This window comes from Lissotriton vulgaris, chromosome 2_2 (genome assembly GCF_964263255.1).
Source record: "Lissotriton vulgaris chromosome 2_2, aLisVul1.2, whole genome shotgun sequence".
Taxonomy (NCBI): Eukaryota; Metazoa; Chordata; class Amphibia; order Caudata; family Salamandridae; genus Lissotriton; species Lissotriton vulgaris.
The window spans coordinates 101,304,087-101,329,936 of NC_141688.1; the positions used below are offsets into that span (position 1 = coordinate 101,304,087).

General features: G+C 44.8%; 1 protein-coding gene across 2 annotated transcripts in view; it reads left to right on the plus strand.

Annotated features, from left to right (window-relative positions):
- AQP9 (aquaporin 9) overlaps positions 1-23,494 on the plus strand; it is a 261,293-nt gene extending 237,799 nt beyond the window's left edge. The window contains exons 6-7 of one of the 2 annotated variants that reach the window (XR_015309178.1): positions 21,959-22,757; positions 22,795-23,494. Coding sequence is in view for 1 of the 2 variants with exons in the window: in XM_086959368.1 (XP_086815494.1) it covers positions 21,959-22,163 (205 nt within the window). In the remaining variant the exon portion in view is untranslated. Of the gene's footprint in view, positions 1-21,958 lie in introns of both variants that reach the window. The other variant, XM_086959368.1, reaches the window with a different exon arrangement.
- Positions 23,495-25,850: the final 2,356 nt, after the last annotated feature.

Below are 25,850 nucleotides of genomic sequence, written 5' to 3' on the forward strand. Positions count from 1 at the left end.
GCCCTCATCCTCCTCGACCTCTCCGCAGCCTTCGATACAGTCTGCCACAGCACCCTTTTACAACGCCTCAGAGACATCGGAATCCAAGGAAAAGCACTGGAATGGATCACCTCGTTCCTCACCGGAAGAACCCAGAGAGTCCGCCTCCCACCTTACAAGTCCGAGGCCTCTGAAATCATCTGCGGCGTACCACAAGGATCCTCACTTAGTCCCACCCTCTTCAACGTATATATGAGCCCCCTTGCGGCCATCGCCCGCCAACACAACCTCAACATCATCTCTTACGCGGACGACACTCAACTGATCCTCTCTCTCACCAAGGACCCCAGCACCGCCAAAACTAACCTACACGAGGGAATGAAGGAAGTTGCCGAATGGATGAAACAAAGCCGTCTGAAACTGAACTCAGACAAAACAGAAGTCCTCATCTTAGGCACATCCCCCTCTGCATGGGACGACTCCTGGTGGCCGGAAGCCCTTGGAAAAGCACCCATCCCGACAAACCACGCACGGAACCTTGGCGTCATCCTGGATTCTTCACTCTCAATGAACAGACAAGTCAGCGCCGTATCCTCTTCCTGCTTTAACATTCTTCGCATGCTCAGAAAAACATTTCGCTGGATCCCCTCCGAAACAAGGAAAACAGTCACCCACGCTCTAGTCACGAGCCGACTGGACTACGGAAACACCCTCTACGCAGGTACCACCGCTAAACTCCAGAAGAAACTACAACGAATCCAAAACGCCTCAGCCAGACTCATATTAGACATCCCACGCAACGAACACATCTCTGGTCACCTTAAAGACCTCCACTGGCTACCCGTCAATAAGAGGATCACTTTCAGACTGCTTACCCACGCACACAAATCACTCTACGACATCGGACCAGATTGCCTCAACTCTCGACTGTCCTTCTACACCCCCTCCCGCCAACTTCGCTCTTCCAGCCAAGCCTTCGCCACTGTACCCCGCATCAACAAGACCACCATGGGAGGCAGATCCTTTTCATACCTGGCGGCCAAAACATGGAACTCACTCCCCGCCTACCTTCGCCTCACCCAGAATCACCTAGCGTTCAGAAAGCAGCTTAAAACGTGGATATTTGACAAATAATCCTCCTCCCCTTCCTAAGCGCCTTGAAACCCTCTGGGTATGTAGTGCGCTATACAAATTTTGTGACTTGACTTGACTTGACTTGGAATTGGGGAGGTTGACTGCAGTCAGATAACCCGGGGTTCTCCGGATATACACCTGCACATTACAGGCACTACAATAGGCAGCAACTATCAGTCATCTAGTAGAATTGTGACAGGTCACACAGCGGATCCCTTGCCCACAAGTGTGTGTGAAAATGGCCTAATGGGGAGTGGCGCTATTAATGACAGGGATTGTAACCCAGGCACTTTAACAATATTGTCCTGGAATGTCGCAGGCCTACCTAATAAAATAGCATGCCCAGAGTGGGGAGCCTTTTCTAGACAAGAATGACATCTGTCTCTTTCAAGAGACTTGGGCCCGAGAGGAACAAGTTCGTGAAGGCTATGCTGCATTCCGTGTTACCGCCCGTAGGGGGGGGAAGGGGCGTCCATCACGAGGTCTCACCACGTGGGTTGGCTTGCACCTGGGTTGCACTGCCAAAACTCTGATCACCCATTCGGAAGACGTTCAGTGTGTAGTGCTCGTATGGCCAAATGCTTTCAAGCTTGCCCTTGTTAATGTCTATTGTCGGCCTGTAAGTTCAACCAGTGAATCTAGAACCATTGAGGAGTTATCGCATTTCTTGCATACTGCATTCTGGTGGGGGGTGATTTGAATTGCCACTTTGAGCCCCGACTGGGGATGAAGGATGGCGCCTTATTGGCGGAGAATGAACACTGGGCCATACCACCGAGTCAGACTCCATCACCAAAGACTTGGTCTCCCTTAGCAATCCAGATTATGGCCCTAACTTTAAATCATTCTATTAGGGCCTGTAATGGTCGTACGCCCTCCGAAACCCCAGCCAAGTGCACGTTTAATAAAATTGGACAGGGGTCGCGTCTCGACTATATCATGGTAGAGACGCGGCTGTGGCCCAAGGTCATTGACTTCAAAGTAAATACAAGAGTGGAGAGCCATCATAATGCTCTTACTCTGCAGTTGGTTTTTCCTGGCCCTAGTAAGAATGGCATGACAAACCTGGGGGATCCGGGCGATAGGATCATACTATCAAATGATAGACGTCGAGTTAGGTGGGCCAAAATTGTGGCAAATCTGGAAGAACTCTGCAAAGCATACAAACAAATTGTTCCTGTGCTTGTGGAATTGGATGTTTTAAACACTCAACCTCCGCCCCCCAACTATGATGCTAAATTGCAGGTGCTTCATATGGATCTAGTATCCAATCTGGCAGAACTACTCAATCCTTGGGTGGCTAATAGGAAAAAAAGGGCTCCTATAAGCTCATGGTATAATGCAGAATGCAGAAAGGTCAAGACTGAGTTAGTTCAGGCCCTAAAACTAAGTAGTAATAAACTCCAAATCCAAGCAAGGAGACTACAGTATAAAAAGGTAACCAATTATGCAAAGCAAGAATGGGACCAAGAAAAGTGGACCAGTCTAACTGTTGCCCTTGAAACAAGAGACGCGGGGAGATTCTGGTCTATAGTTATTTCAGGTTGCGGGGAACCCAAGTCGGCTATTGAACCAAATATAGATGCCAAAGTCTGGGAAGATCACTTCCAGCCCTTATATTCCATAGAGGAAGGTATGGAAGACACACCAGTACTTCTGGCTATTAACCCCCAGTCTGATGAGCTAGAGTTTACTGTGGAGGAGGTATGTAACACTATTGCCAAACTTGCTGCTGGAAATGCCCCGGGTCTTGATAAACTCCCGGGAGACCTCTTTAGACACGAACCGAAGATCTGGGGCCCATATCTGCAAATACTCTTTAATGCAGTCCTGAGGTGCATGGCGGTTCCCTGTACTTGGCTGGGCGCAGAAATTGTCCCTATATTTAGGAAGGGCTCTCCTCTGCTCCCTGCCAACTACAGGCCCATCAGCCTCATTGATGTTCCGCAAAAAAATTTTGTGCGACTTATTTTAGATCGTATTCAAGACTGGATCGAGGAGCACGCAGTTCTTAGTCCATATCAAGCAGGGTTCAGGAAGAACACCTCCACCATGGACCACATTTTTTGTCTAGCCTTACTATTCTGGAAAACGGTGAGGATAGAGGGTGGCAGCCTCTACATGGTGTTCGTGGACCTTCGCTCTGCATTCGACCTAGTTCCCCGGGGGAAACTATGGTCTGTGCTCCTCGAACTGGGCATCCCGGCCCAACTTCTAACTATCCTTATAAGGTTACACGCGGAGAACTTTGCGCAGGTTACATGTGGGAGAAATGTGGCGCTGTCATCTAGATTCACAGCTGACAGGGGGGTAAGGCAGGGGTTCGTACTGGCACCTACCCTGTTCTGCCTCTATGTCAACGAGGTAATTGCTCACCATAATGAGGCCCAGAAGCTGTCGTGCAGTAGGGTGCCGGCGATTATGTTCACAGACGACACCCTACTGCTGTCTAAGTCTCCCATGGTGGTACAGCGCATACTGGATGGTTTTGAGGAATTTTGCAGAGGTCGGGGTCTGGAGATAAATGCTAATAAAACGAAATTTATGATCTTCACCCCACCTGCAACTATTTGCCCAAATCCCAGCTCAATTAGACTAGAAAGGGTGTCAACTTTTGAATACCTGGGGGTAACCATTAATGAGAACTTGTCATAGGGCCCCCAGCAAATCAAGTCACAAATGAAATTGGCACAGCTCGCTGGGGCAATCCTCAAGCTTTCTAATACGTCCACATTCAAACTTGTTGGTCCCCCTTTGGAGATTAATTAAATGCAAGCTAGGGCTGAAATTTTGTACGGCGGGGAGCTATGGGGTTTTTCTTGTAGGCCTGAAATTGTCAAAACAGAGAATACATTTTTAAGACAATTGTTGGCCCTTCCACCCAGTACCCCGCTCCTCCCTTTGAGGCTTGACTTAGGGTTGAGACCTATTGATGATGAACTTGCACTTAAACCCCTTAGGTTCTGGCGTAGGCTTTGGATAACACCGGAGCTCCTAAACTACAGGCTAGAACTTAAAGAAATACTAATCCATCATAGTGCAGTTAAAATCCCGTGGATCATGTTCATAAAGAATGAATGTGCAAGGCTGGGATTATCCGCCTTATGGCATGATCCTGAGAGGAGTTGCAATACGGTCTCGCGTAAATCCCTCACTAGGGCATTTGTTGATAACAAACTTACTGTTGCTTTGTCTAACCCCAACGTTGGCACCTTAACTGATTCGTTTTTAATGATTAAAGTCTCTTATCATTTTGAGCACTTCATGGATGATATTCACCCTATTTTAGCCAGGAAACTCTATGTACAATGGAGATATGGTACTCTACCACTAGGAGCCTTTACTAGCAAATGGTCAGTCTGTGCACCGAGTGATTGTTCTGGGTGTAGTTGTGAGATAGAAAATTAACTTCATGTTCTGTTTTTCTGCACAGCTTACTCTAGTGCCAGGAAGTATTGGCTCATACCTCTGTGCAGGAACTTGGGATTCGTACAGTGTATTCACGTTTTTAGAGTTTTAAAAACTGACACGACCAGACACATTGTATTTGCTGTTTCGCAATTCCTGGCAACTATATGGCATAAGCGCAGGCATTAATTGCTAATGCATGACAGTGATTAGTTTTTAGTTGATGAGACTTGCTCTCTTGAGATTATGTAACATTTTAGTACGCCTGTTTTTAATTATTTTTTATGTATGCAACATTGAAATTAATTATCATCCCTGAATACTGCCTTCTACTGTTTCTGCATTCTTTCATGGCATAATGCCAAAATAAAGATTTATGAATTGAATTGTTATAATAGTTTGCGTAGTTTTGTATAAATTGTAGTGGTAATAGTATATGTATTAAAATATATATATTTTTTTATTTTATTTTATAATGTTAAAATTGAAATTATATTTTTGTTTATTTAAAATTACAATATTTTTAATTATTGATGTTTTAATGTGTAAAATATTTTTTATTAAATGTTAAGAATCTTAAGTTTGCTTTAGTAATTTAATTAGAATGGTTTGTTTTTAAAAGATTTTATTTTATTGGTATAGGTATATATGTATATATGAGCCGGACCCCAACAGTAGTAGTCCCTCTCTTTTTTTCAGTCCGTCATGCTGGAACACACGCAGGTAGCTGTTGTGGCCTGTAAATCGGGCTCTCCACTAGATGCTTGCCCCCCCCTTGATCCTTCATCAAATTAGAAATATTGTCAGTCCACGGATCAACCATATAGTTAATTCCTCGTTACTCACTGGCACGGTTCCAAATGAATGGAAGCTTGCCATAGTGAGACCACTGAGAAAAAGCAAAATGCGGACATGTCTAACCTCTTAAATATGCCAAAATAAAGATTTATGAATTGAATTGTTATAATAGTTTGCGTAGTTTTGTATAAATTGTAGTGTTAATAGTATATGTATTAAAATATATATTTATTTTATTTTATTTTATAATGTTAAAATTGAAATTATATTTTTGTTTATTTAAAATTATAATATTTTTAATTATTGATGTTTTAATGTGTAAAATATTTTTTATTAAATGTTAAGAATCTTAAGTTTGCTTTTGTAATTTAATTAGAATGGTTTGTTTTTAAAAGATTTTATTTTATTGGTATAGGTATATATGTATATATGAGCCGGACCCCAACAGTAGTAGTCCCTCTCTTTTTTTCAGTCCGTCATGCTGGAACACACACAGGTAGCTGTTGTGGCCTGTAAATCGGGCTCTCCACTAGATGCTTGCCCCCCCTTGATCCTTCATCAAATTAGAAATATTGTCAGTCCAGTGATCAACCATATAGTTAATTCCTCGTTACTCACTGGCACGGTTCCAAATGAATGGAAGCTTGCCATAGTGAGACTACTGAGAAAAAGCAAAATGCGGACATGTCTAACCTCTTAAATATGCGCCCAATATCACTGCTACCAATTCTGGGCAAAGTTACTGAAAGATTAGTCAATACAGAGCTTTCAGAATTCCTTGAATCAGCTAGGATCCTTCATCCGAGGCAGTTAGGCTTTTGCCCACAGCATTGTACAGAAACTGCCTAATTAGAAATTACAGATACGTTAAAATCCATAGCAGGCAAAGGCAGGAGGGCAGTGTTAATATTGTTAGATCTGTCTGCTGCATTTAGTACCATTTCACATGGTATTCTTCTGGCAAGGTTAGAATCTAGCAGCATTTCTAACACTGTCCTGGCCTGGATTAAGTATTTTTTGACCAATCATAGGCAAGCTGTTTCTCTTGGCACTTTTCTCTCTGCCGAACAAACTATTACTGCTGGAGTCCCACAGGGCTCCTCTCTTAGCCCGTTACTGTTTAACATATCTAAGGCCCCCCTCATTTAGCTTATCTCGTCATTTGAGATTAAAGTAACGTCCTATGCTGACGACACTCAGCTGATTTTATCCTTGGACAAAGATTCAACCACCGCAGAATCAAATTTCAAGCTCTGCTTATCGGAGGTCATCCAATGGATGAAGGACAACCATCTATGGTGTAATACTGATAAAACTGAGATCTTCCCAATAGGGAAAGATAACCCCTTTTAACCAAGTGCCTGGTGGCTAGAAGATACTACAGCCCCCTCTTCTACCATTGAAGTAGCAAAAAATCTTGGAGTGCAGTTTGACACCTCATTTTCCTTTCGACCAAATGCCTTTACGGTGGCAGGGACCTGCTTTAATCTAATTAAAACCTGAAAAAACCTTCTTTGATTTCATCCCCCTTTCCGCTAGGAAGACTATCGCAGTGGCACTGATCCTCTCACACCTAGACTATTGTAATAGTCTTCTGGCATGGGTCAATCAATCCACACTTAAGAGACTACAGATGCTCCAACATGCGGCAGCCCGCCTTGTTTTGAAACCTCTTGGGTTCTGGTCAGTGGCCCCTCGGTGTGAGCCCGCCAGGAAGACTCACACCGAGGGGCCACTGACCAGAACAGACGCCGGGAGCCGTAGAGATCGAGTGTGCTTGCCGGCGCATGGGGAGCGCCGTGAGAGGCGGAGAGCACAACTGAGGATGGCAGCAGCGCCTGCAGGGAGGCGTGAAAATCGAGCCCCGGGATTTGGGCCTACCTCCATGGGCCGTGAGCCCGGGGGCCCATTCGCCGGAGCTACCCCCTGCAGAGCAGGGTCCAAAGCAGTGTGACGCCAAGGATCGCCCATCCAGGGACGGCAGAGGGGATCCGGTGCTGACTCGAGGCGCGGCGGCGCACAAACACCGCAGCGGGTCACGACGAGTCTGGCCGGCGGCAGAGGAGACGTCACTGGGAAGCGCGAAAATTGAGCCCCCAGGCGTTGGGGCCTAACGCCGACCGTCTATCTGCAGCATCGAAGCTGGTGAGGAGCGGTGACACGAGATCTGAGGGGCAGAGACGACGTCTTTGAGCACAACCTGGAGAGCAGACCAGCCGACTCTACATGAGCGCGCTGTGAGTGTGGACCAGGGCCCGAAGAGTGTGGCCTAGAGCCCCGGGAGTGGTGGTGCGTGTCCAGCGCCCATAGCGCCTTACCAGTGGGGTGCGTGAACCGGGCGGGACATCTTGGGCTTGAGTCGGCCCTGGCTCAGGCGCAGTTGAGGGAGTGAGGCCAGCCTGTGCTGCCTGGAGGTGGACATGACTCGAAGCGGGACCCCTGCAGCACATACCCCCCCTTTGTTGAGGTCAGAGAGCAACGGTCGCCGGGCCCCTGACCGGCACGACGTAGAAGGCCCGGATTGTGACTCGCGTTGCCTGATCACCAAGTGGGCACGCGTTCGCTAGCGGGGGCATTCGGGACGCATGCCGAGCGTAGCCCCAGCAGACTCTGAGGGGGTGAGGTTTGATTGGCCTGGCACTGCTGCATGTGTGGCCTGGATTGGAAGACTGCAGTTCTCGCCCTACAACTGGAGCACGACCACGGACAGGACGCCTGATCGGGTAGGCGCTGAGAAGCATCGGGGACATAACTGTGACCTACGCTGAGTGGGCATCGAACGCGCGTCCACACATACTGCGGGCCGTGACGCCACCTTAGGTCCCCTGGAGATAGCACAGTAGGAGCACCATGGCCAAAGCAGGACGCAGGGGCAGACGCACGATAGCAGACATGATGGTCAAGGGCACCCCCAAGGTGGAGAAGGGATCGCCGTCACCAGCAGCTGAGAAGGAATCTACAGGCCAGGAGGACGGCGGGGCTCCTATCACCAAATCATTTTTGGAGACACTATCCAACTACTTGCGAGAAGACTTTCAGGCCCTAAAGCAAGAAATGGCAGGGGAGCACCGTGTACTGCGACGAGATGTGGACGGCCTGGGGGAACGAGTGGCAGCGGTGGAGAAAACGACACAAGTAGTGAGAAGGTTAAACAACTGCAGTAAGAAGTCTTCCGCCTCCGCGAACAACAGGTCGATCTCCAGGCACATGCGGAAGACCTTAAGAAACCGCTCACGAAGGAACAACATACGAGTCCGAGGTGTTCCATCTAAAGCACAGCGGCCCAGCGTCACCACCTTCCTGCAGGGGCTGTTCCAGGAAATCTTGGGAGAAGCCGATGACTTTGAAATACGCATCCACAGGGCGCACCAGGTAGGCCTGGCGCGCCGAGCACCTGCCCCCCCACCTGATATCCTGGCTTTTTCACCGGACTTCCCCTTGAAAGAGAGGATCCTAAGGGAGGCGCGACAAAAGCAACCTCTCCACTTCCAGGGCAACCCAGTAGCGCTATACCAGGATCTGTCGGTAGTCACCCTGCACAAACGGAAGGCCTTCAGGGTGGACATAACGTTCCTACGGGACAAGGGGATTCCTTATTCCTGGGGCCACCCCTTCAGGCTCATCTTTAAATGGAAGGGGGTCCGGCACCAACTCAGATCTCTACGAGACACATGTGCCCTGCTGGACATTGACCTCGGAGAGGAAACCCGGCCGGAGGAGGACTTTCTGCGTCCCTCGCAGGAGAAAGCTTTGCGAACCACTTGGGACGGCTGGCAACAAATTGGGGGCAGATGGTCGCTCAAGACCAATCTCAAACCTGACCCGGCGACAATGGCACAAGAACAGGCATTGGCGATCCAAGAAGTGACTAAGGACATGACAGCGCAGAGCTGATGCAACAACAGAAAAGGGGGCTCTTCTTAGCTTTGAGATCATGCGGGTCTGGGGGCGGGCGGGGGGGCCTATGAGGTCGCCACTGCCACACACTCCTCCACGTGAATACTTCTACAGGCCTGGACTGAGTATCGGCAGGCCTGGGACAATGACTCACACATGGAAATTCTTGGTTGGGGTTAGGGTGGGGGTGGGTGGGTGGATGGAGAGAGGACTGGAGGAGGGGTTGGGGGTCTGGGGTGGGGGAGTTCTTGTTGTTCTTTGGGGGGGTTGTTTGTGGGGGGCACCCCTCTGTCCGCCTTATTTTCTGTTTTATTCCCCACAAGCTACACAAAGCGCCTGAGCCAATGATAGTGAAAAGATGACGCACTCACAACTTAAGATCCTTTCCCTTAATGTGCGAGGGCTAAACAACCCCATAAAGCGACAAGCTGTCCTGTCCCTTTTAGAGCACTCCACAGCGGACCTCTGTCTCCTCCAGGAGACTCATCTGCTGCCTAAAGACCACCACTGACTTAAATCCTGTGCCTTCCCCACGCAACTATTCTCGTCCTCCTCTAAGAAAACAGCAGGGGTGGCGATACTGGTGTCCAGATCATTCCCAGGCAGGGTACTCCACCGAGAGGCAGAGATAAAAGGGTGATTGCTGCTGTACCAGTTCCTAATAGCTGGCCAGATGCTGGTAGTGGGCTCTGTATAAGCACCCAACGAGGGCCAAGAGGTCTTCCTCCAGAAAGCGCTAGCAGCAGCCACGGCCAACACTGATCGGCATCTACTGCTGGGGGGCGACCTTAATTTAGTCTTCCATAACACATCGGATCGTTCTTGCCGAAGGTCAGGGCAGGTAGGGGCTCTTTCTAAGTCCGGACATGCGCACCTCCGAGATCTGGGCCTCATTGATCTTTGGAGACACTTACACCCACGTAGTACAGCTTACACCTATTATTGGGGGCCCATAAGACCTATGCAAGGCTTGATTACTTTCTCTGTTCCTCTCCCCTGGTGCAACGAGCGCTAGATGTAGACACACTGCCAGCTTCATTATCTGACCATTCTCCGGTGGTGGCCACCTTCTCACTCCCAGACGCATCGGCACAGCAGGAACATTGGCGACTTAGGGAATCCCTCCTACACACGCCGTCGACGGTGGACCGGATTAAATCTGCCATTACCCACTTTCTATCTCACAATGACAACAATGAGACTTCGCGGGCTACGCAGTGGGCCGCCCTTAAGGCCGTAATACGGGGCAAATTTATATCTATTGCCAAAGCCAATAACAAAGAGCGAGCGCAGAAATGGGCGGAGATTGCGCAGAGTGTAGCCGAGCTGGAGCAAATGCACCAGCGTACGGGAGCGGCACAGGCCTGGTGCCAACTGTGTGCAGAGCGGAAAATGTTAGCGGCCTTGGACCAAGACAAGGCGGAATATGCGGCCCTCCGTCTTCGACAGGCCTACTACGCTGGGGGGATAGATGTGGACGCCAGCTAGCAAACAAGCTGCGTGAGCAGCGTCAGAGACAAGGAGTGCAGAGCGTACGTACCGCCCACAGCGATTTGGTCTCAGACGAGGGCGCGGGCAATAGCTGAAGCCTTCAGGGCGTTTTATGAGACCCTTTATGCAGGTGACTCCCTTGACCCGCAAGCAAGCCGGGAATATTTGCAGAATGCGCACCTCCCCTGCCTGAACTCGGCACAGGCGGCACTCTTGGACAGGGCCATAGGCCTGGAAGAGGTGGTGTCAGCGATCTTGCGTCTGAAACTTGGGAAATCCCCATGTCCAGATGGGTACCCGGCGGTTTTCTATAAAACCTTCTGTCACCAGGTGGCTCCCCTGTAACGAGTTCTTTTTAACTCCTTTGCCCACCCTGGCGCGATACCTGCAGAACTCCTGGAGGCCACAATTACGGTCATACCGAAACCGGGAAAGGATGCAACCCGCTGTAGCTCGTATCAACCGATATCGCTTTTAAACATTGACTTCAAACTGTATACCAGCATTCTAGCAGGACGGTTGGCGCCCTACATGCCACAGCTGGTGGAACCGGACCAGTCCGGCTTTATACCTCAGCGCCAAACCAGCAACAACACTAGGCGGGTCCTCCATCTAATTGAAGCGGGGTCACGTAGGCGGCAAGACTGCATGTTGCTAGCAATAGATGCCGAGAAGGCCTCGATAGGGTCCACTGGCCCTATCTTGAGAAGGTCCTGCACCTCTTTGGACTGAGGGACGTTTTTTGTACCCGTATTCTGAACTGCACAGGCTGCCTAATGCTGTGGTGCACGTCTCGCTTCCCGATCGGCAGAGGTACCAGACAAGGGTGTCCCCTCTCTCCAATCTTATTTGCTCTATATATGGAGACTTTAGCACAAAGGATTCGGCAACATGCACTCATCACCGGGATCAAATTTTGAGGGGACACACACAAGATCAGCCTTTACGCTGACAATATTTTACTTACCCTCACGGACCCCGTCCAATCCCTTTGAGCGTTGTTTATTGAAATGCACAGTTCCGCGCTGGCTTCCATACCTGTGTGACGCCCTGGGTCCCACCATTCCGGCCACCATAGAAGCGTACTACTCTAGATGGAAACGCCACTCCCTCTCCTGGCTAGTCAGGATAGCGGCCACCAAAATGACACTCCTGCCGCAGATACTGTATCTATTCCAAACCCTTCCCTTTCACCCTCTGACAGGCTGGATCCAGCAGACACAGTCTGAACTGGCGCGCTTCATATGGCAGGGCCATCGTCCACGTTTTAAGCAGGCCATTGCGGTTCTCCTGCCCAAGCAAGGTGGAGTGGGGATACCCGATCTACAACTCTCCTTCTATGCGTCACAGCTCCGATGCCTGGTAGAATGGCACCAGTTGGAGTCTGGCAAAAACTGCCTCTTCCAAGACCAGGCAGTGGCAGCCATGCCCTTGCAGGGGATTCCTTTCCTCCCAAAGCACCACCGGCTGCCTAATTTATATGCGTCCCACATCACCAGCACGGTCATGGAGGTGAGGGATCGGGTCTCTACCGAACACGAGTTAACCTCCTTCCCCTGACACCACTGTTTGCCAACCCCAACTTCACCCCGGGTCTCGACCCAAAGGCGTTCAAGGTATGGCGGCACACCCCGTGCAGGTCTTTGGGGCACCTCTTTAACCTGGACGACATCCTTTCATTTCAGCAAATGAGAGAGGAATATGGCATCCCTGAGGGGGATAGGCTACCCTATATGCAGGTTCGTCATTGGGCCCTTCACCAACAGGTTAAGCTGGGAGTGCAGCATCACCTCACCCGTACGAGAAATGGCTAGTCACGCGCACATCTGACAAAAAATTAATTTCTGATTTGTACAAACAGTTCCTTGTCACAAACTTTCACACATACAATGCTGGCAGATGTCGGTTCGAGCGGGAGTTAGGGAGGGCTCTTACACCCAAAGAATGGCGCTGCATCTACTACAGAGCTAGACACTCCGCATATCATGCAGGCCTCACTGAAACCCTGACTAAAGTGGCCACCTACTGGTACCATACACCCGAGCGCCTTCATCAATTTGACCCCCGCATCAGTGACCGATGTTGGAGAGGGTGTGGGGAACTAGGCACACTGGAGCATTTACTGTGGAGCTGCGACCGACTGCAGGGGTACTGGAGCACAATCTTGGATTATATAGATGCGCACTTAGACACCCAACTATCCCGGTTTCCATCCTATATCCTTCTGGGGCTGCCCAACGCCTTGATGTATCCCCTGAGATCACGGAGAGGCCGCCTCATCGCTATAGCTCTTGGGGCAGCCACGCAAAACATTCTGGTACACTGGAGGACCCCGCAGGCCTCCCCACATACAGACTGGCTGCATAGGTTGTGGATGGTACTCGGCATGGAGAAACTGTCGCTTGTTCTAGCAGGTAGAGGGGAGCAATTCCCGGAGCTATGGAATCCTTTCCTGACTCTACTCACTGGGGAGTTCCGTGAACTGAGTTGCCCCAAGTACCTACGCCTCCTGCGTCTGGCAGATACCTCGATCCCAGAGTTATAGAAGCCCGTGCGCACACGGAAAGCCACACACTGCTGATTCTTCCATTTGCTCCCGTCCCCCTGGTGGGGTTTCTCTTTTGATATGTAGACAGAGGGGGGCGGGGGCCCTGTTGATTTATTTTGGGGTGCTACATGACCTGTGTTGCTGACCAACTCCGAGCGACTACTGAGCAAGACTGTCATTTTTCCTGAGCTGGAGTTGTATTGCGATGCCTGACAAAGAGATTGAGGTCTTGTTTTCTTGTTCTCTCTGAAATTTCAATAAAGAGATTTAAACCATAAAATTCTCTCAATCACTTTCAGAGCAGTAACAAAAATAGGTCCAGTGTATCTTTCAGCTAGATTCACCCCATACACTATAGCTAGGACCCTCAGATCTTTTTAAGCCTCCCGACTTTAGATAAAAATCCAAAGGGGGTAAATCAGTAGCCTCTCTAGTAGCCAAAGCATGGAATCTCATGCCAGCCCAACTGAGACTCGTGAAAACAGAAACTCAGTTTAGGAAGGCACTGAAGACCTTCTCAGCCCTCATCCCTCCTCTGAATGTAGGAGTCCCACTAGGTTCTGTTTTAAGCCCAACCCTGTTTAATATATACATGGCCCCTCTTGCTCCTCTAGCAGAACAGCATAAGGCACCCATTATATCTTACGCCGATGACACAGTTGTTGTTTACTTGTGAGAAGGATTAGCGACTCAAAAGAAATAATATCAACACATACTTGATTAAAGTGTTTGCCTGGTTCAAGCATAATCAATTACTATGAAATTCAGACAAGTCTGAAATAATTTTTTCGGACATACTCCAGGCGACGAATGGCGCCAATGGTGGCCACAGAATTTGTTTCCCCCAGTATAGCCAGTGTCCACCGTAAAAAAGCAAGGGGTGAAAATGGACTCTGACATGTCCATGAAGTCGCAGGTCCAATCTGTGGCTGGCACCTGTTTTGGGTATTATGAATTATGAGGAATTTCCTCCCCCTGCTCCCTATCTCACGTAGGAAAACTGTGCTCCAGGCATTGATCACGTCAAGGCTGGATGTAAACGTACTGTATCTGGGGCCTTCCGGATTACTTAGTGAACCACCTCCAGGTAGTTAAAAATGCGGCGGCAAGGGCGGTACTTATGGTCGGACCAAGGTCATATATGACCCCTCACCTATAGTCCCTACACTGACTTTCAGTGAAAAAAAGGGTCAGCTTTAAAGCCCTGGTACTAACTTTTAAGGCCCTTAATAACATCGGCCCCTTACATCAGGAATAAAATTCAGCCCTACAAACCATCCAGAACCCTGCGGTCATTAACCCAGCAACTGACAATCATGCCAAAGTTCTGGCATGCATGCAAGGGAGGACTCTCCTTTCAGGTGGCAGCCGCTAAGCTATGAAACAGACTGCCACTCTCTCATAGACAAGAAAAATACCTCCTTAGCTTTAGACAAATCTTAAAAACCTGGCTCTTCAAACAGTAGAAGAGATGTTTTGCTGTTAGCCTTTCACATGTTCTGATTAGGGGTCAAGTTAGCACCGGGACACTTCTTGGAGTAGCCGTGCGCTCTACAAATACCTCATAACATAACATAACATAACATCTGTGGAGCCCCAGATGACTTTGGCTGATCGCTCATATCGGGATTCATCACTCTCGGCTCAGCTTGATCTTCCCCCGCTCAGCACCAGGATGCTCCTTCCGGAGTGATAGATGCACTTTATAAGTACCCAATTCAATTCAATGTATTTGTTATGTTATTATATTATTTAATAATTTTGAAATTATAATAGAAATAAAAATTATTTGTTTAAAAATTGTTTTCGAGTAGATATATACAAATATGTATTAATTATTATATGCATGTGTTTAACTTTTTAAATTATGTTTATTTGTTATATTTGTTAAAATATATATTACTTTTATTTTAATTAATGTTATTATTTCATATTTATTAGTTTATTTCATATGTATTTAAAACTCAATATTTAATACAATGATATTAATGGCATCAATATTTTTTCCTGATATGTTTGTACTAACCATTATAAGTATAGGATGATGATATTTTTTACCACAATATTTTTGTCACAATATGTGAAATTTTGAGGGTTGATATTCTGTTAGTGAACCGTCACCAGCTACATCCCTGCTTTGACTACAGTTCTTATCGCAAGAATGTGAGGAGGTAGCAGGTTTCAAAATGAATACTACCAAATCTGATATCCTAAATCTCACACTTTCTCCAGCCGAGGTCTTTTTTGCAGTTCGCTTTCCTTTTAAGCGGTCAATTAAATCTATCACATACCTGGACATACACATCACTCCTAACCGCACTGATCTCTATAAGCCCAGCTACTCACAAATCTTCATAGGTCTACAGAAGACCTGAGAAAATGGTCCCTATATTTCTGTTTTGGTTAGGGGTGATAAAACAGAATCAAAAATAATTATATATACCTATGCCTAGCACTGCTGATCCCTGTTCATAGAGAGTTCTTAACAAAGCTTGTCAATGGTATTAGGATTTATATGGCAAGGGCATTAGATCAAGACTGAGTAACAAATTACTTTGTTTCCCAAGAATAGCTGGAGGATTAGTGCTTCCAGATTTCCAAGTATACTATAAAGAAATACAGCTCCGGGCAATAACAGTCGTTCCCTCAGATCTACTGACAAAAAGTGTGCACATGGAAAGAACTTTGGTTGGCAAGACACTCACTTAATTTGATCACTCAGGGCACACAGACATGCCAACAAATGCTTATATGAGCCCTCCCACTTCCACCACACTAGAGGGCGGTGAATCGATATGCAGATATATGAAATGAAAGGACCTACTTTTCCATCCCTTCATTCCCCCATCCACAACAACCCAGCAATGACCCTTGCCTTACATTCAGGCGATTTCAACCAATGGAAAATAGGGAAATTCAGCACAATAAAAAAATACATAATATTTTAACTCCTTTAAATAAAACTTTCACTTAAATGGATCATTATCATTATGCACAGCTAGGGAATTGGCTTACATACCCACATATTAGGCTAGTGGCCAGCTGCAGTTTGTTCCTCTTATACAAATTTTTGAAAACACTGGAGCAACCAGGAGCAAAGTAATTTTCTTTTATAAATTAAGTTTACAATCTTGTCATCTTCTTACTACACCTGCATACAAGACCCAAAGCGTGAACAATATAGGAAAAGCGATCAATGAGAAATGACTGTAAAGTCATGTAGATTGTATATGTACTGAGCCAAATTAAACAAAAGCTATCTACAGATACTCTATATGTATTGGAGGAAATGTGGTCTATCAGGACACTTTAGTCACATTAGGTGGGACGTTCCATGGATCAAGCCTTTTTAGGATGCAAATTCAGCATAATAAAGACCATCTAAAGATACCCCATACCTGGAGATCTTTCCAGTGTGATTCTGAATCTCTGTCCTCAGCAGCTGTGTCACTAAATAAGAGCCAATAGGACAGTGATGAGGGAGCTACTTGAGCACAGCTAAACAACTTTGGGGTCCCACTAGAGGATGAAAAAATACTTACCAATTGCATTTTGATATCTGCACCTCTGGAATTAGTTAGTGATGGAAAGACTAAGCAATGTCCTTGTGGACACTGGTAAAAACGTTTAAACTACCTGGAGACCAGAAGTAGTCTTGTGACCTGTTGCCCTACATGGGCTAGAGGCCTGAACCTTTACCACTATAATGCCCTGATTATGACTTTTCGGCAGAGCGGTGGTGCAGCTGTGCAAACCTCCATTTCACCCCTCTGCCAAAGGTCGCCCCACCCCTTCACAAGATTACAACTTTCAAGTAGTCTAGCAGGAGGATGGCAGTCATATGGCAGTGCCTCGTTTAAAGGAGGTGATGCCGTTGAAAAAGGCATCACAATGGGACTGCACTACAAGGTTCCTGCACAGCATAGACTCAAACGTCCATGCCGTGCAGGAACCTATGTGCATGCACACAGGGGGCACATGTTATGCCCCCACACAGGGTGCAACATGGTTGAGGCACAGGGGGGGCCTGATGGGCCATTTTGTTTCCTCTCCTCCAAGGTTAACATGGAGGAAGAACCTCCATGTAAGCCCTGGAGGAGAGGAAGCTTGTAATATGCTTGGCGCAACCGCTGCGGTCCCGCCAAGCATATTGCAAAATCTGACTGCCGCTCCAATGCCAGGGATCGGCGGTTCCCTGATGGAGCTGGTGGTCCCAGGGCAGTCTGACCGGCCAACTCCTAATGGGGCGGTCGGACCGCTTGCGCGGCGGAGGCTAGATCCACCACCGCCGCGCCACCATGAGTCTGGCAGTCATCAGACTACCTGAATAATAAACGGGCCCTTAGTGGATGTGGGATACAAGGAGTGTACTGGGAATAGTAACTTTGAAGTGGAATGATAAGACTCTAATGGAGTGCCTTGTCTCTTCTTGGATTGATTGTAAAGCCAAGTCTTTAATAGTCTATTGACAAGTGAATGTGAAACCTCTACTGCAATATATGTGTTTGATGATCTCTTCTTGTTTGGTGTTTGTTACGGGGTGAAATGTTAGAAACTTAAGGGGATGTTGTGCAGTGTTCATAGCAACAGAAGCTGTATACAGACATGTGTAATACATAACAGGTGCACACTCATCTCGGTAAAAATTATATAGTTAAAAAATAGCTTCCATTCCACCAGAATGATGGTGGAATTTGGGCACTTTGATATGCAGGTTGCTCCTGGTCTATAGATTTCTTTTGCCTCCTGATAAGAGAAGTTAGAGGATAGGAAGGCTAGACAGTTCATATGTACTGTAGTGTGAGCTAGGCAATACAGTTTGGATGTTATTCTTGCTTTCAGTAGTAGCCAGTGCATTTCACGTAATATGTGAGATATGTGATCATATTTCTTCAGTGTAGATATTAACATTTCATCAGGATGGAATACAACATTTAGGGGTAAGATTTGTGGCTGAGGGACACCTCTCTTTCATATTCCACCAGCCACCACTGCTTACAGCTACCTTATATGTTTTACCTCTCTGAAAGTGAAAGTTCAAAAGCTACTATTCGCAACAGCACCTCTTGAGGTGTGTTAGACACCCATCTCAGTGAGAAACCTACCTCGCCCAATGTCAATGTAGATGATCATGTGTATTGTTTCCAAAGGTAAATGCATAGGGCTCTTCCTCATCATCTGGGAAAATATGCACTCCATTTATTTGACTAAAACACAAGTAAATATTTTGGAATCAGTATTAATCAATATGTTCCAGAATCGTCCAAATTTTGTTGCGTTTTTTCCCCGGTGTTTGGGAACATACACATTTTTGCTTCCTTCCTTCCTTTCTCTTCAATCTCTGCTGTAGACAATTCAGTAGTTCCTTGATTTATGACGTCTCTTGTTATAAATGCATTACTAAGGGACTGATTTAGAGTTTAATGGATGGATACGGCATCACAATAGTGGCAGACCTTATTAGGATGAAATGCACTCGCAATACAGCAGATGGGATATCTGCCACATTTTTGACAGTATCAGTCTAGCATGGGAATTTCTTACATCAGCTCCTTATTTACCTCATTCATAGGCTTACAAATTGGCATAATTTTATGTATGTCTCCAACATTAAATCACTCTATTCTCTGCAATATAACATGCAGCAATATTATAAAAGAATAATTGAATGTCTTGATCTTTTTCCATATTGCTTTTTTCACATTATGACTCTTCTATTAAGTGACCTATTTTTCCTCTTTTTTAAAACTAAATGCATAATGTAAAGCTCTAGCCTTGTTAAGCGACAGTAGTTGTTTTCACAGCATTCAAAAGCAATGTTTTTCAGAATCCTTAAAAGGGCTTAGGAAACCTTTTGGATTCACTATGTGAACGGGCATCTTAACGGTTTCTCTTCCAAATACCAATTCTTTATGGTAGATATTAATGTTTTGCGGTTCACTGACAATAGCGATGCACACAATATCAATATACAAAAATATGAGAAATTAAATATTGTTAATGAAAATATTGTATTGCCATACTTAACTAATAAAACCACAAATATAAATAGAACACTGTTAAAAATATTGGTTTTCATTTATATTAAAAACAAAAATATTGGAACCAAAAATATTGCTACCTTCAAATAAACATATGATTATTCAAAAATATCACCTCACTCAATATGGACTATAATAATATTATCAAAGTAATTATATTATCATCAATAAACATAAAAAGAACTACTTTTTACATTAAACAAAATAATAAAATAAACATGAAACGACAAAAATCACCCCAAATAAACATATAACTAAATACATTTATACAACAATCTAATTATTAATACACCCTTCCTGTTCTATGACAACCTAAACAATGAGAGACAAATCCCGATATTTCTACTGCAGATAACTTACTAAAACTAAGCCATTGTTAAACCTGGATGATGAATGAGGCCTTCAAAATGTACACCAAACCATTCACTGAGATACAAACCATACATGGTGAATATCACAACTCAAATATCCCTTTTATATATGCCCTACTACCAAATAAACAAAGTAGCACTTACTACAAGCTCTTAAACCACATTAAACATAAAGCAAATAACTACTACCCACAAAAAATAATCATAGACTTTGAACAAACCATGATTCAATATATTTCAAAAGTTTACCCATACACAGCCATGCGAGGTGTTACCACCATTTCAATCAAGACATATGGAGACATCTCCAACAATCTGTATTGTGTTGTGCTACTTTGGGCCCGATTCACAGAACTAACTTAAGACAAAATCCTAAACTTACTACCATTTTGGTATACACAGACGGCACTGACTCATTTTGGTATTCACAGAAGGCACTTACTCATTTCGGTATTCACAGAAGTTAGAAGTCCTAACTTTAGGACTCCTAAATGCCTTCTGTGAATACCGAAAGTCGTAAAGTAAGGATTTTTGTCAGTTTAGGAGTAGTAAAGTTAGGACTCCTAACTTTAGGACTCCTAAATGCCTTCTGTGAATACCGAAAGTCATAAAGTTAGGATTTTGTCAGTTTAGGAGTAGTAAAGTTAGGATTCCTAACTTTAGGACTCCAAAATGCCTTTTGTGGACACCGAAAGTCTTAAAGTTAGGATTTCTCTCAGTTTAGAAGTAGTAAAGTTAGAACTCCTAAATGTAAGTCTCCAAAACTGAAGGCATTTAGGAGTCCTAAAGTTAGGACTCCTAACTTCTGTGAATACCAAAATGGTAGTAAGTTTAGGATTTTGTCTTAAGTTAGTTCTGTGAATCGGGCCCAAAGTGTCAATTGATAGCACTAACTTATGTCCCTGTCACTAAGGTAGCTAACAAATACAGTTTACTAAAAACACAATCCAAATGCCCATAGGATATGTTTGTAATTCAGTTTTTACCTGTCTCCAGGGAGAACTAAGCTTAAACTTAGGGGGTGGGGAGTAACATGTTGATTAGTGGAGGCGGAGACATCATTAGAGCTGAATCAGAATTATTTGAGGGGGCTCCCGCTGCTTTTCTGATGCAGCACATAAAACACAGACTCAATCTTTGAAACTACATGAGGCAAATAGCGCATTTTAAAGCAAACAAGGCCAGCAACATTGCTCTTGGCATAGCAGGATTTTGGGGCTGTCCCTCAAGGAATTTTAGCACTGTGAATGACAAATGTTTTATTTTGATACACATTACGCCACTAAACCTGGCGCAATGTGAAACACCAGATTCTATTTTACATAATAATATGTGGTATATCGTACAATCCAAACATGCTGGGCCAGTTAGGTTAACCTAAGCAGTCTTAAAAAAACTTTTACAAGATATTTGAGCATCCTTCCCTCAAAGGAGGAGTTGTAAAATTGGAAGCAAATAATGTTGTTTAAGCACCTTTCTTTAGTTAATGTTCTGTTCATGCTTCTTTTACCTGCACACATTACTTGCATGCTATTTGCCGAATATGATGTTGGTATAGTAAACAGCTTTGTTGTTGTTTGGTGGAGGCTGCCTCATATCCTAGCTTTATAGCACATGGAATGTTGAATATGTATATTCTTAGGTATTTAGTGACAACCTCCACCAAATATATTTAGCATGAAACACAACTCACATTTGAAAAGATTTCCTCTAGTAACATGCAGTAAAGATTGAAACTGAGAACACAAGTATGATTACCCATGATACTCACATCACATATGGGTGCTACTCTGGTACCAAGGGTAAGAGATGTTGACCTCATTTTCGGATTGGTGTTCATCCCACTGCACTCTGTACCCCTTGTCTTAGTGAAAGGATCAGAAAATAAAAAGACCTTTAAAAGTCTGATATATTTTCTTTAAGCTACATTCTAGTCTCTCTACATAGCCAGTTGGCAGCAAATAAGTCGCTGTTGTGGGTTAAAGGATCAACCTGATGCCACTTCAACTATTGCTGGCATTTTTGTGAATAAATGCCATGGCAGCTCAGGGCTGATATCCAAACCTGCAACATACCCCTGAACTCAAATGTGAGAGATTATTAAATAGCAACAACATTCTTGAAAATAGCTAGCAACAGTGCTTGACGAGTGACAATGTGTTGTCTACATGTTACACAGGAGCACCCAAAAAATTTTTTTTCATGGATGTTATGGAGCACGATTTCAGGATGTTCTGCTATGCTCTACATATTTATAAAGCAAAATTAACATAACCTATTTTTGCCTGCAGTGCTGGTAACAACTGGTGGTGGGTTCCCGTAGTGGCCCCTATGGTTGGAGCAATTGTTGGTGCGTACATCTATATCTTGTCTATCGAAATCCATCATCAAAGCCAGCAAGAAGACAAAGAACAAGATGGCGAGACCTATGGAAAATATGAGCTTACGAACAACGCAGATATTCACCTCGGTTCTTCGGAGACCTCATGTGCATGATGCCACTAGGAACTAGCATGCACACCAATCTCAGGAACTGGCTCATTTGTCTGACTGAAATACATACCCAAATTATTGCACAATCTGTTACTCTCCAAACGGACGTCAAGTGAAACTTAAAATCGAAACATCTGGACTATGATTTTTGCCTTTAAATAACTCTTCTGTTTGGTCACATACGCTGCCCAGTAGGATGACACTGATATGGCAGGACAAAGATTTCATAAATCTGAATCAAGTGCATGTTTGAGAATGTACCATTTTAGGGAGGGCCGTTCATAAAGCTTTAACTGTTCTGCTAAAGAATAATATATATTGTATATTATAAAAGGGCTTGGGTCAGCCATCTTTTTTCACTGGGATCAGGTAAACTGTCATTCACATCTTGCTTACATCTACCAGAGCATAAAGCGTGGGGGAATGGTTCCGCCCAGTTCAGCCATTGGCTTCCCTCACAGCTGGTGACAATGTTTTCTTGTTCACAATGTACACATCCACCAAAATAAAAGCACCTTCAGTGCCAGGGCTGTTGAATTAATGTGTTCTTAAAAAACATATTTTGTTACTTTTAAAAGCATTCACTTTTTTCATTTTGCTATCACCCGGCAGCTCCCTACACCACAGCCATTAGGTCACTCTCTACCGCTTGCTTTGGCACCATCATTGAATCCTTTTTTTTCATTCTTACTCATTCATTACCTTTTTAAGTTGGCCAGCGTGTTGCTCCAAAACAATTGAGCATCTTGGAGCGGTAATGTAATGACAAACTATGGCAAAATGCATAAATATAAAGACGTCTGATAATGCCTGTGCACTCATGGGTGGCCATCTTTGTATGTTTTTGACAAACGTTACCATTCTTTACAGTTCCAAGATGGTGAGCGTGTTGAAAACAACATGTCGGCCATCTTTAAACAGTAAACTAAATGATACCAAAGAAAAAGAGGACTTGCAAAATTTAAGGGCAGACTTGTTCGCTCTGTCAATACTTGCTTTATTTCCAATCAAAGCACAATAAATGCCTCCTGGTATGCAGGCATACTCCAGTAGTTCATTTCTACCCAAAACATGTTACAGCCTTCACTGCCACATATAAAATACCTTTTTCTCATCAATTATATGTTTTTAGGAAATACATTTTCTAATGTGAAACAAGACCCTATGAAACGAGACATTATTTGCAGAATCGTGTGCCTTAATTTAATTTATATTATTTTTGTATATTGATTATACTTGTTAATTATTCATATGTATACAAATCTTGTTTGAGCAAACAGATATCTATTTTTTAAAATGTTCTAATAAAATAAAACTGATTTGTTATTGCTCTGTTTTATGTGTGTGCTTTTTTCAGTGGTTTTTGTGGGTGTGGTGTGGCAAACTTGGATAACCTAGTTTCCAAGTCACAATTCTGTAATCTATGCAAACATTCATTACATATTGTGAAATGAATAACGTGTGTAGTGTGAGAAGGACGTTCATATTTCAGGACAAAGCAACATCAGTTGTGTGCTGGTGGTTTGCCCTTTACTTATATTCATAGGAATTCTCCCTATACAACAACATTTCAGACCAGATAAAGCACACACTAGCCCATTCACTGAGTGCATGAGGTCATCGAGAAGTGCTGACTGAAAATCAACAGTCACCAATGCCCCAGTTTTGGACAACAGAGCAGTTTCATGCACTGGAGTAGATAGATGTCTTAGGGTCAAAGGCAAGGCAATGGGCAGTGCAACACTAAGAAGCAGACTTGTGCACTGTGGTGGAGGGGAAAAGTAGCCATGTAACCGGTGAGTAGCCTTGAGCCTCTGAGGGGAAGCAAGGTGTGGGATTCAGTACTCCGCTCGTTTAAATATAGCTATCTAAAAATTGAATATTAATTGGTTATTGATTGATTGATGCTAGTCTATGGATCTCCATCGAGTACCTGGGGAGCTAATGTTAACTCTTAAGCACCCCCAAATTAGCTGTCAGACATGAAACCAAGCACTGTATCTTATTCAGGGGGTCTGTGCATAGTAAAGACCCTTGGAGCAGCAGACAACCAAACCAATGGCAGGCCTTATGCTAATACTGAACACTCAATGTGCCTAATTAACAAGCTGTAGTACTACAAAACATACTCCAAAATGTAAATGTTGTCTATGTTTTGGGTTCTCTGCCCTGACTGAGGAGTCTCCGCACATGTATGTACAGATTTTAGTAGTAAACGTGAGAGGGACACAGGGAAGTGGGTGGGAAAATGGACAGACTTACTCCTAAAAGCAATGTGATTAGGGAGGAGTTTAGAAAGGATCAGAAAAGGGTTCAGAGATGGATGGCCCCATCCACACAAAAGTAAGCCAATTGTATTACTCTGGGGTAGAGACATGTAATTTATACTTTTTTTAGTACGTTTACAATCGGGCCTGATTCAAAAAAATTATGCTTTCACTTTTATGTATGTTTGCTACTTTTTGGTATTCACAAACTATGTGCGGAGTTCTTCTTGACGTCCTTGACTGGTGAGCTCTCCAAGTGTACAACACTGCACACATAACCATGGGGAGTGTGGATTTGTAAAACTCTGCGCATAGTTTGTGAATACCGAAAACTAATAAACTTAAACAATAGTGTAAGTTTACTTTTGTGAATCAGGGCCAGAGTTTGTGAAAACCGAAAGTAGTAAACTTACTATAAAATGTAAATTTTGCTCAAGAATGTAGCTTACCTTTGCGAATCAGGCTCACCCTGTCTATGATGTCTTTGACATGACCACCTGCCTCATTCCTCACTCTAGCTAAGTCACAAGAAGATTGGCCATTTTATAGGCCCTTCTCTGTCAGTCGGATATATGTCGTTACAACGCGCGTGTTACAACGACCTACCATTACAACGCGGTTGTAACAACGCAAGTCGTTACAACGACTTGCGTTGGGGGGGCGCAAATTTAAAACATTTAAATTACTATTCCAACACCAGTCCCCGTGGATAGCAGGGAAGGTGTTGGGATAGTAAATTAAATGATTTACTATCCTCGAGCGCCCCCCAGCGCAATGCGTTGTAACAACTTTCGTTGTTACAACCGCGTGGTAATAGTAGGTCGTGGTAACGCGCGCGTTGTAAACGTTGCGCACCCTGTCGGTCACACCATGCATATGAACAGAGAGTAATGAAAGAAGAGTGCTAACAGTAGCCTGAGCAGTAACCAGTGCTACCCCACCAAAGTGTGGGACTGCAGGAGCCAAAGTGAAAATGTCAGTTTGGTGTATGATCAGTCCAAGAGCTTAGGAGAGCATGGTATGGAGCTAGATTTCAAGTTGGAGTCTTATGTGCATGAGTCTGTGTGTGTGTATGTTAATGTGTGTGGGTGTGTGTGTGCCTGGCTGTGAGTTGTGCACATGTGAGGGAACTCTGCACAATCATTTTGTTTACCACATGTGAGTGTGTGACACATTTATGATAGTAGGACTCTGCTTATAGTGTGCTTCTGAGTATTGGGACAATTGGCGTTTATTTTGGATGCCCCCTGGCTTACCATGGCACAAAATGGATGGTGGGTACAACTTCCCCAGACAGTAGACTCCAGACTGCATTTCTTTGACTGGAGTGCGGAGACTGAGAACCTGAAGTGAAGGAGGATGGAGACAGGGCTCCCCTTAGAAATTGGTGCAGCCGGGTGTAGAGATCTCATGCTTCATTGTG